General features: G+C 45.3%; 1 protein-coding gene across 8 annotated transcripts in view; it reads left to right on the forward strand.

The window, feature by feature from the left end:
- CSNK1G1 (casein kinase 1 gamma 1) overlaps nucleotides 1-12,056 on the forward strand; it is a 171,008-nt gene that overhangs the window by 91,060 nt on the left and 67,892 nt on the right. For all 8 annotated transcript variants that reach the window (XM_075897483.1, XM_075897479.1, XM_075897485.1 and 5 more), the window contains one exon: nucleotides 1,938-2,007. In XM_075897483.1, coding sequence (XP_075753598.1) covers nucleotides 1,938-2,007 — 70 coding nt within the window. The remainder of the gene's footprint in view (nucleotides 1-1,937; nucleotides 2,008-12,056) is intronic.

A 12,056-nucleotide genomic window follows, 5' to 3' on the forward strand; every position in this document is an offset into this window, starting at 1 on the left:
CAGAAGCGAGGTCGTCCTGGGCGAGGGTAGTATGTTGATAGAGAGCAAGACTTTTTTCAGTTAGAATAGATATTTTGAGAATTTTGAAGCATAGCTGTGGCACCTTTCTTAAACTGGAACAATGGTGTAGAGGATATCACGTAGAGAATGGTGCTAACTCTTGGGTTATCATGTATATGCTCAAAAGTTGCCATCTTAGACTAGATGGTGTCCATGATTGTGTTGCCTCAGCATTATTGTTTTAAAGATTGCAAGCCTGTTAGGGCAAATATTTTGCCTTTGTACAGCACTTAACACGTTGACCACTGGCAGAAACACATGAGCTAGCTTTTTGATTCCATAAAAACCCAAGATGTATATCTTGAAAACAAAAAAGACAACCAGAAAGTTCTCAGTCCCCAAAGTAAATAAATGTTGTTAAACAGAAATTGCTTTTTTTTATTCAAGAAAAACACACTGAAGCTATTCTAAAACTTTAGTTGTCTGTCTTTACAGTTAATTCCTGAACAGTGTCTGAGTAAGCCACAGTTCACCCAGACCGTGTGAGAAGCTGCCTATTTTGTGTGCAGTGTGCAGGTTCCTGATCTTTGTCAGACTCCAAGAGAACAGGTTAAAAGATGGAGCCTTGCACAGCTTGATCTCGATAGCCTTTGTGAGCCATGAAGGAGGAAGCAGGGGAAAATCTCAGTTTGAGGACACTTTGACAAGGCGCAACTCCAAAACTTTGGTGCTGTCCCCTAAATCTATTAAATGACAATGACATGAGTTTGCTAGAGGGGACGTAACCTCGTCTGCCACATCATCCAAGAGTTCTGTTTGCTTCCAGCTGAATTTGAGGTGTGCCCAAAACTGAGGATCACAGTGCTCCTTGGATTACTTGCCCCTTCATCCAGACCGCCTTGTGTGTTCATAGTCAGGTGGCAAACTATGGAGGGTTAATTACAATAAAAACATGTGAAGATGGCTGGACTCTGTCCTTCAGCGGTATGCAATTGACTTTTGGGAATCTGAGTAGAGAGTGAGTGCTTGTACGTGTCCAGTATTGCATGCTTCAGCAGAGACCGTGCTCAATTCCTCTACAAGGCCTGTGCTACCCTTAGCTAACATCGCACAACACTTAATTAGGGAAGAGTTGACACAGGAGACTCAATTGAAACTGTACCTGAAGCAGGTCCTAAATGATTTTCTTTAGACATTTGAACAAAGTTTGACTCTACCAATTTCAACTTCCATCTGTGTAACACTTAAAGAGCCTTCATTGGATATTTTTATAAACCAACACATGAACCAAATTTTTAAAATCAGAGATTTTACAGACGGTTGAATATTGTAAGTTACTCACTTTGGGATATTTAAGGGGTTCAGCATGGAAGACTCCAATATGAGATGGTTTTTATTGGGCAGCTCACAGTGCTTGCTGGCAGCAAGGCCATATGCTTATACGTATGCTTATACAATTACGGTGCTGGTTAAACCAGCAAAATGTGGTTTTAAATTAGCTTAAACTGATGTTAGTGATGATCAAAAAGGCCATGCGGACTGCCAGTGATCCAGTGGTTGTGCCTTGTACATTGCTGGTGGTGTGTGTTCTAGAGAATATGCTTACAGGGCTGTGACTGTTTCTCAAATAGGGTCATACAAGTAGGAGCATCTTTCAGTGGAAGTTTGTCTTCTCTTTTCTGGGACTTCAAGTATTGAAAGAGGTGTATTGTCTAAAATTAGAACTTCTTCCTAAGTGAGATAATGTTCTTATAGTAGTGTCTATTGTTATGTCCACTGTTCATTTAGATGACCACTAATAGTCCATTCTTGTGTTAGATTATTATGTGCAGTTGAACTGTTTGGGTGGCAGTGGGTTGGCGTAAAATTTGAAAAATGTCCATAGACATTAAATTGTATTTAAATGTGACCATTCTTTCATCCTTCTCTGGTTGCAGGAACCAATAAAATCCCGTGCCCCACAACTTCATTTAGAGTACAGGTTTTATAAACAGCTTGGCAGTGCAGGTGAGTCCTTCGTTTCATCTCATACAGAAAGCATATGGCTGGTTTGAAAGCAAGTGTTACTGTAACAATGAACCATTTGTGACATGGGAGTGTCATTTGAAAACTTTACATGGGGCAAATGAGTCACTCCTACCAAGAGAAAAGACTTTATTGGAATGGTAATTTAACAGCATAAGTTCTATGACGTTAAAACCTTGTAAACATTAAGTGACCCACACCCTCCTCTTCTGTCATCTGGGCTGTTCAACGACTGATAATTTTTATACTTGGTGAATTTGATAACTCCTGAAGAGAGTCATAAATACATAGATAATTATTGTCCCCATGTATTCCGGGCACAGTCACTGATCTAAAAACAATCTAGAGTCTGTTTACTGTAAACATAATGTAGTTCTTTGTACATATGTATGCCAGGGCACACTCCAGGACTTGCAGTGCCCTGTAATGTTTTCCACATGGGATATTACACCAAGGCAAGCTGATGTACTGGCTTGCGGTGCAGTAGCTTGCTGTATAGACAAGCCATAACTTGAGACCTCAATGCTATGCTGAGGACTAGGGTAGGAAGACAATCTGTTCACAAGACATACCACTTCTAAATATATTCTAATGTACAAGATGTATTCAGGACTGATTCTGGTGCTAGCTCATTGACTCTAGGATTTTACATTAAATTTTAAACCCAATTAATCACTGCTTGCATAACTTTATTGGTTGAAGTGGAAACTGCTCTTGCATTCTAGCAAATAACTCATCTGACCTCTGGTGCCCTGTGCTTAACAAGTTTGGCTCCGCTGAAGCCGGTCTCAAATTTCCAGTTAACTCAGGCTTGCTTGAAAAGTCCACACAATACAGATATTCAAAATGCTTCTAGGGTCCAGCTTAAGTCCTGCACAAAGCCTTTCTGCCCAACAGAAATGTTGCTCTCCCAGCACCTCTTCACTATTGGTCGACCTCCATGGCCTTTCTGTGCTCGCATCTTTTCCCTCTATCTTCAGGCCCAGCAGGAGCCTTCTTCCTCCCTGGAGTGTTGACAGACATCCCACACCAACTCAGCTGTCTGCCCCATGTAAGGCTCATGTGCCTTCCCTTAAACCCAGTTGGGCAGAAGGTAATCAGACCCAGTGCTCTGGACCCTGCTTCCTTTCTTGCAAGGGCCAGTCACTCTGGCATCCTTCAGTGAACAAGTGCTTGGTTTTTGTAAGTTTTTAAAACAACTTGTAGGTGGAAGGCTCACCAAGTGAAGTGACAGGTGTGTCCAATAGGTGAGCACACACTGCAGTCTTAGGGCAGGCACAAGGATCCCTAAACTGGACATTTTCCAGTCTAAGGCTTTGCCAGCAAAGCTTAAATGTAGGCCAAGTTAGAAGACGGGGAAAAAATGATAGCCCAAACTGAATTGGCCAAGTGAGAAAAAGCCCTTGTGTGGATATTTATAGCAGAAAAAACTGCTTTTTCTGCTATAGTTTATCTAATTCATGGAACTGGTATAACAACTGTTACAGGTGAAAGCTGTCTTCCCACTAAAATGGTTTGATGGTGTAAGTATAGCCTAGATAAACCTTAAATTTGCCTTTTTTTATATGTGACCTGAACAATAATGCTACATGTGGAATTGGAATTCAGGTGTATGTGTAGGAACAGGGAAGTACTGAAATTGCATATCCAATCAGTTTTTTAATACACATTCCTAATATTTGACACAGTCTAGAGGTGAAAGATTATTAAATAGGACACAACACATTAAAAGGACCAACTTAGTAAAAGCTTTTCTCTGCTTGCAAGTTAATAGACATGCAGGCTATTGTGAGAAATCCAGAGTGAAGGCTCCCTAGATCTCCGGTTTTTGATAAACCGCTGTTATACCCTCAGTCCTGTTACTAAGGAACTGAGACACAACAGTTGAGGATTTTCTGTCCCTGTTCCACAGAATTCCAGCATACAAATCTGATGGCAAAGAATGCCCTTTTTAGGTTTTTTTTGTACAGGAATATTCTGGAGTTGATGACATGAACTTGGACACATGTTTGCTAAAAATATGCAGGCAAGGCAGCCACACTCTTAATTTCCGCCAGAAGATGAAAAGTTTGTATTGCTGTATTCATTTTGAGAGAGATTCATTGGATCAGATTCTATTGAAAGCTGTAATGGGAGGCAGAAATTACTCTTCTCCTAACAATGTTGTATTACAAAAAGGGGCTATTTAAAAATTCCTAGCTCAGTGCAGCTACATACTTGATCTCTAGGCTGCTAGACGAAATGGCCAGGCAGGTCAGAGCACTGGCAGCTAGAAGAAGGTGTACTACACAAGGGCGAGAGAAACTGTTGCTTCAAAGTGGCAGCTGTGTCAACTGCTTTGCAACTCTTCTCACTGAGGGGATGGAGGCAGTGTTCTCCAGTGTCACACTTGGCCACTGCTGCTGCAGCATCACGGAAGAACTAATGTGTGGTGCAGCAGCAGGAACAGACCAAAATAAAAGGTTTTAACACTTGGGTTGAAGAGGGCAGTGTCAGGGGCGGATGAGAGTTTTGTGGGGTCCAGGGCAGCACAATTTCTCCGGGCCCCCCTTGGGAGAAAAATATAGAAAAAAGGCATCAGCCTTCAATTTGTGCATTTATCTTCATATTAAATGTGAATTGGGTAAATTTGATAAACTTAATTTTGTTGGATAATTTTTATTCTAATTATATTGTAATTCATTATTAAACAAAATTCTGCATTAATAAAAAGGGGAGGGATGTCCAAATGTTGAGCAAAAAAGTCTCTCCTCCCACCCCCAACAAAAAAAAATCATGGCACCTTTAAATCTCACACACTCCATCCCTACCAGACACGGCAGGGCAAGAACGTCCCACGTGGCTTTCTAGCTGAGAAACTGAAAATACCAGACATTTTACTGGTCCGGTATTTTCTGGGTTTTTTTACCTGACAGAAGCCATAAATACTGGACTGTCAGGGCCAATACCAGACACCTGGCAACCCTAGTCCTAACTTGAGCCTGCATTTACAATAGGCCAAGGATGTAAATTGGGGGATTTTAGCCCTTTCCCCACTTTGGAAAAAGGTCATAATGGTGGTGGTGGGGGGAGGGTTGTAAATCGAGCTATTATAAAGCAGGGGCCTCCTGTATCTGTGACAGGGTGGGAAACTTCTCCTGGGTTAGGGGCCACTGACCCCACAGAAAAATCAGCTGGGGACCACACAAGTGGGCTGGGGACCAGCCGGCCTGGGGCAGGTCTGGCCAGGGGTTTGGACTGTGCCCCAGGGCAGGGGACTGGGGTGCAGGGTCTGGGAGGAGGGTTATGTGGGTGAAGATATTGGAGTGGGAGTGGCTGGGGGGCCACATACCTAGAAGCACTGCTCGTCTGTTTCTCCCACAGGCGCTGCCTGGCCATGTGCTGGGGGATTAAAAGCCTGAGGGGAGCAGTGATTGGTGGGTTCCTGCAGCTGCCATTTTCCAGGTCCGGCCAATGGGCTTGTGCGGGGGAGCAGGAGCGGCCCCAAGGGACCCTCCACTGCCGATTCGCAGCTCCTGCACCACAACGGGCCCTGCCATGCTGGTCTGTTCTGCGTGGGGGCGGGGTTGTTGCTGCCTCGCGGCCGGACCCGACCAGTGCGGGGTTTGCTTGGACCGCTGCTGCTCCTGCGCGGGCTGCCTGCTGCGGTGGGGGTGGGGCTCGATCTTCCAAAGCGCCACATCGGGCTCCCGCGCGGGCCCAGGCTGCCGACCCTGCTCTAAGCAGGGCAGATGAGAGTTGTAAAACACCAGGCGCGGGGCCTATTAAAGCGTGGGGCCCGGGGCAGCCGCCCTGCTCGCCCTGCCCGATATCTGCCGCTGGGCAGCATTCTGCAGCTATTTCAAATGTCTGCTGTGCCTGGGCTGGTTTTTCAAGGGTTCTATTACTGTTGTGCATGACATGGGAATTTGAACTGTTCGTAGAAATGAGAGGTAGAAGAGACCCACTAAAGCAGTGGTCCCCAACACTGCCCGTGGGCGCCATGGCGCCCACGGGGCCATTTGTGTGCGCCTGCCAAGTGCTCGGGGCTGGCCTGGCCCCGGGCACATGGTGCATGCGCTGTGCCGGAGCTGGCCCAGGCGCATGGTAAGCGCCGGCCCCAGGAGCGCCGCGAATTGGCCGCTCACGGCCCGGGCGAGCGGCACTTGGGGGGGGGGGGGGGGAGCGCCGGCCCCGGGTGCGCGGCGCTTGCAGGGGGGTGGGCCCCCCCGAGCACGTGGCTATGGGGGGGGGGCCGCTCCCGGGTGTGTGTGTCCCCACCCTCTGGCGCCCTGCAGGCGAACGGCCACGCCCCCTGGCGCCCCAAGCCTCTAAAGGTTGGGGACCACTGCACGAAAACATCTGGGCCTCCCTTCTCCTGATTGCAGAGTTGACCCTGAAGATAACTTTTGTCCTGTCTAGTTTTGAATGTCTCAAGTATTGAGGCTTCCAATTCTTCCTTTGGGATACGATTTCATAGTCCCGTTCAACTGTCAGCACAAGCACAGGCTTCCTCTTTGCTTTGGGAGTGCTCAGCCTCTGCTCTGGCTCAGGTCTCACCCTCACCAGTGTTCCCTCTAGAATCTTTTCCATCCATGTGCAGAATGCATTTTATGTGCACTGATGCACATGTAAATGTGCACCACCAGCAGACACAAACAAAAACCAGACCTGCTGATCAGCTGGGTGGCGTTTGAATCTGAGTGGCTGCAGAGGTGCACAGCTTAGTGAACATTGGTCCCCACCTATCCCATCTCCTCCTGCCAAGTTCTACCCCCTGCTCCTCCTCCCAGTGCCTGCTGCATGCCAAGGAACAGCTGAAGGGGGGCTTCAGGGTGCTAAGCACCCACTAACTTTTTTCCATGGGTGCTCATATCTGTCAAGATTTTTCACAGTTTTTAGCCTAGACTTCCTTGATGTCTTATAATCCACACCCCTGAGGAATCAACCTAAGTACTAGTGTGGACAGTGCTGTGTTGGAGGCAAAGTTTCTCTTGCTAAAATAGATACCCCCTCTCATGGAGATAGAGTTGTCCTATTGGCTTAACTCCATCTGTTGGCATAGTCACCAGAAATGCTCAAGTAGCACAGCTGCATTGGTGCTGCTGTAGTGCTTCTTGTGTAGACCAGCCTTTGGGTAACCTCATGTTTGGATCACTTCCATACCCTGTACTCCCATGAGGCATAACAAATTTCAGAACACTTGGTATAAACATACAGACTTTAGCGTGCTTAATAGTTGTCTTTTGCACAAGAGGGGTTCCCCCTCTTTAGCTAGAGCATCAGTGTAATGCAGCATAATCCTCTGAGGTGACATTGCTTTCCAAGAGAATTCTGTGGCTTGACACCAGAGACCTTGTCCCGGGTGTCGCATAGAGGCAATGCTTGAAAAAGTTACCAGCAAGGATCTAGCCCTTTTCCTGGAGCACTTCCTTGGGTCACCTTTAGCTCCCTCCTGCTTTCCTGTCAGTTAATATCATCCCCAGTGTGCTTTTCTGGGACTGCCCCTTGAAATATTGGCCAAACAGGTGTGGCCCTGAAGTGGACATTATGCAGTTGGTGTCTGCTCGGGTAGTTCTCTCCTTGCAAGCTGGTGAGAGTCTGTCTCCTAGCTTTTGTGTTCAGTGACTCCTCCAGGGGTCTACAGTGTGTTTATTTTTTTTCTGCCATTTTACCTCATTGAAGATATTCATAAAAGTCCTTGCTTCTGTCAGTACTCATCTGGTTAGGTCACCCAGCCTCCTAGACAAGGAGCTGCTGCTTCTGCTCATTTTAAAGGACAGAGTCTGAGGTGTGGTTGCCACAGGCAGTTGGACTCATTTTTGTTTTACGCCCTCTGTGTAAACTAACCTTATTGACTTTTCCATCAACATCGATCTTACGAGGAGTGGCCTGTCAGAAAAGCTGCCTCTGCAGGGCTACGTCTGAGAGGAAAACGGGGTTTTACATTTCTCACCCGGTAGCTCAGTAGCATGAGTCCAAATTAACCCTCCCAAGTCCTATTTGTGATGTCACTCGCAAGGGCTCCTCAGTCCCACACTGGCCTTGGGGTGTAGAAACTTTTCACATCGTCAGCGTTCAACCAGAAATCACTTAGCATCTGTATCAGCAGCAGTGAGCTCATCAGTGAACGGGGCTAGTGTCCCCCAGTATCAGTCACTGGTGAAGCGAATCCTCGATTTTGGGCTCTAGATATGATACAAGCTCACTGGGATCCTCCCTGGGCTTGTTCCCCTATCCACAGCTCAGACTCAACATGGGATATCCTTGCAGCTGCCATTGTTGCGTCTGTGCTGGAGCAGACCTTATGTTTCCTTCTCCAGTAGGAGGAGAGCAGGAAGTTAGGCCAGAATATTATTCCTGCTCTGGGGCTGGGGGAGGAGGAGAGAGGCCAACCACGCCCCTGCTTTGTCCTTTTCTCACCCCTGCTCCAACCAGTCAGAGCTGTCTGGGAACAGGGTCTGCTTTCAGAGCACAGATGCTGGTGTGGAATGTTGGTCTCAGCCCTAGGTGCTGAGCCTCTCTCCCTGCTCCCAGGATAATTTAAGTTAGCAAACAAAATGTACAGTCGAGCAGAAGGGAAAGTAGGTAGACTCTATTTACTACATTCAGTAAGTTGATTAGATTTAGGAGTTAATTGCTTGGACAAATCACAAGACCTTTCCCAAGCAGCTGCTATGGGCAGATTGCAGAACTGAGCATGAAGCGTAGTAGTCAGGAACATAACAATTATAAACACTTTCTAAAATGATTAGTTTCTAACAATAAAATTCCTGCCAAACTGAGCTGAGTTTTGAGGAGACTGTCCACAGGAAACCGTTTTACATTGCTACTGCAGGCCCCGAAGAATGGAGAGGGAACCGAGCTCCTTGGAAAGTTTAAGAAAAGTTGTCCTTTCAGATTCTATCAATAGAGCGTCTGAACAGCACTGAGTAAGGAAGATGGGAGTGAGAGGGATAAATTAATTGTCCTTCATCTCTCCAGCAGAATGAGCTGTAGAGGAGGTGGTTCCAGGGTATTAAAAATAAAAAAGCCAATGCATGTATGCTGAATGCCAGCTGTTCTGTTATATTCCTTTTAAGATATTTCCACCTGGGGAAATAATTCGTTCCCCACAGCTAATGAAAAAGGGAATATGAATCTATCTTCTAGTCCAGTCCCCTGCACTCTAAATAGGACTAAGTATTATCTAGTCTAGGGATGTTAACGTGTATCTGTGTATGTGGTTAACCAATGAGCCTGGGCTAATCGGTTAACCCTCACAGTTTTTCTCAAAACCGTCTCTTCCCCCCCTTCCCCCCCCCAGCCCTGCTGCTCTGTATCAGAGGCAGCAGCACGGGGAAAGGCGAGAGGCAGGAGCCATGGAGCTGTCTCCCACTCTGCCCTATCCTGCTGCCTTTGAGTTGACTTGACTTTGAATGTGTTAGCAAATGTTGACTTTATATTGGTGACCAATAGTTGCACAGGAGTGCAAACTCCATTCCATTAGAACAAGCTCAATATTTTCTTTCAGCAGAGTAGCTAATGGAACTCTTAGATGTTCAAGAATACCCTGGGTTTCTTCCCACTCGCTAATTCTTAAAGCTTTATTCAATCTTTTGACCTTAACTTGTGGAATTTGCACAGTAAGGTGTATTGCCAGTCATTTACAGGCTTCTGTTTGATGTCTTAAGATAGTGTTTAAACATACATCTAGTGCCAGACTGTTTCTGCTTGATGCATGTGCAGTGAAAACAAGTTTATTTCTGTTATATCTATTTTTATACTAATCTGCTTGACGTAGGACTTAAAGACATTGGGCCTTGGCAGAGACTTGGTTCCCAGCAGTTAAGTGCTTGTATTGTTCAGAAAAAGAACTTAATTTAGATGAAAACTAGAGTTTTACTGTGCTGCCACTATGGATGTGAAATCCCAGTTAGCTAGTTAAATTGTGCTGGGGAGCCGGCAGCAGGAACCAGCCTCTGGTCCTGGGTGTATGTGAAGCTCCTAACTGCCAGCCCCCTGCTGTGCATGGGGGATCTAGGGTGCGCTGGCAGCAGGCGCCAGTAGCCGTGCATGCGGCAGGGCCAGCTTCTGCTCCTGTCCCCTCTCCTGCAAGGCTTCCGGCAGCAGGAGCCAGCAGTTGTGACCATGGACTTATATTCTTTAGGGAAGAGTGACATTAAATAGCTTCAAGGCTTTTCCTCCTTGTATTGTAAAATTGGGATGGACTGAGCAAATCTAAGCTTGAGGCGAGTCTGAAACTTTGCTCAAGTGTATTTGATTTACAAGAATGAAACAGAAGGTATTTTTACAGTCATTTGAAAACCAGCTCTGTTTGAATATCCTGAAACTGACCTGTTAGCCTGTTAAGGACTAATGTTTTACCTACTTTATAATATATAGCTTTTAATTTACAATTCCTTTGCTCACAGGGGCTTCTTGAGCATATGCAGTTCAGCTTTTTCTTAACATCCAAAACTTTAAAACAACCCAATTTAACCAAAAGAAGCTAATCTCAAATGGCCGCACATCAATTTAAAACCAAGGCCATTAGGATCTGAACGCTTTGTATGATTAGGACACTTTCCTTTTCATTGTGATTTAATGGTGTCATGATTTCATATTTTAAGTGGTTCTTCTGGCTGTCCTACTGTTCTATGATTAGCTGAGTTCTGATTGCTGGTGCAGTAAACACTGGCTTTCCTTGCACACTGCAATTCAGAGACTGGCTTAGTGCGAGGCTGATCTCATCCAAGGTACGTTCAGCCTTCTGCGAAGCTGAAAAATCTCCCCTGCCTGCCTCTCCCTCCCAAAAGCTTCCTCTCTGAATCATGGCAGATACATTGATGCAGTGCAAAGGGCTAGATTTTAAATTTGGAGGTAAGGCAGTCATCTTTCAGTGAATACATTTGTAAAAGCAGCAGTTAAATGATTGAATAATAATATCCAGTAAAACTGGGTCACGTGACATACCGTTTGCCAAAGTGTGTTGTGGTTGTAACCATATAGCTGAACGAACTGTTGCATTCATTCTCTTCAGTCACACTTTCAGTAACCTCTCCATTATTCTATGAAGTGAAATTTCACTTACTTTCTTGGAGCCCCCATTTGAATAGTTAATTTTCAATAAAATCTGGATCATTTAAATGGGGTGTGCTTATTTTGCTTTACTGTTTTGCAGCCAACACCTGGAAGAATATTTCTCTGGCAAAGTTCATAAGTCTGTGCTCCAATTGACAGAGATTTTTGATCATGTAAAAGGGCTGGCTTGTTCTAGAGAGGCTCACGTTTCATACCTAGGGCTGCATCATGACTTTTGTGGGCCCTAGGCACTTTTGCCTTTGTGGGCCCCTCCCACCATAATATCCAGGGCTCGACAAATAATGCAATCTACTCGCTCGTGGCAAGTAGATTGCAACCCGGAAGAGCTGGGTTCGGGCCATCTGCGCGTGCCGTGGTTCGGCGAGCCCTGAAATATCAATATTAAAAATTATTTTTGATATAACTTTAAATACGTCAACATTTTTTTTTTCCTGTTTTAGGCAAAATTTAATAGATTTTCGTGGGCCCTAAAAGTTTCATTTTTTTCTTCTGATTTTAAAAGAATTAAAACCTTTTCGTGGGCCCCTAAAAGTATCATGGGCACTGCACTGTTAACTATCTTATAGTTGGGTGTAAGTGTGAAAATCCTGCTGTTTGTGATAGGAGCTACTGCTGTCCTCCTTCTCTATTCAGCTTTTAATTTTTTTCCATCAGGAAAGATACTACCTCAAATTTTCACGCCCTCTCTGTGGTTCTCAACTGGTGGTTCATGGTGACTTTTTTGGTGGTCCACAGTAACATTGTCCAATGTCACACAGCGTGTGATCTGTTAGTAAGAAATACATTTCAAACCAAAATGTTCGTGGTCTACTTTTTTTAATCATGTCTCAAAAAGGTGGTCCACCAAAATTTTTTGTTTGGCCTGGTGGTCCGTGGCCTGAAACAAGTTGAGAACCACTGCTCGTGAGGGAAGTTACAAGTTATACAAGAAGGAAAGAAAAGGCAAAATGCAATGCAAATGAGTCTGA

Source organism: Pelodiscus sinensis, chromosome 14 (assembly GCF_049634645.1).
Source record: "Pelodiscus sinensis isolate JC-2024 chromosome 14, ASM4963464v1, whole genome shotgun sequence".
NCBI classification, from domain to species: Eukaryota; Metazoa; Chordata; order Testudines; family Trionychidae; genus Pelodiscus; species Pelodiscus sinensis.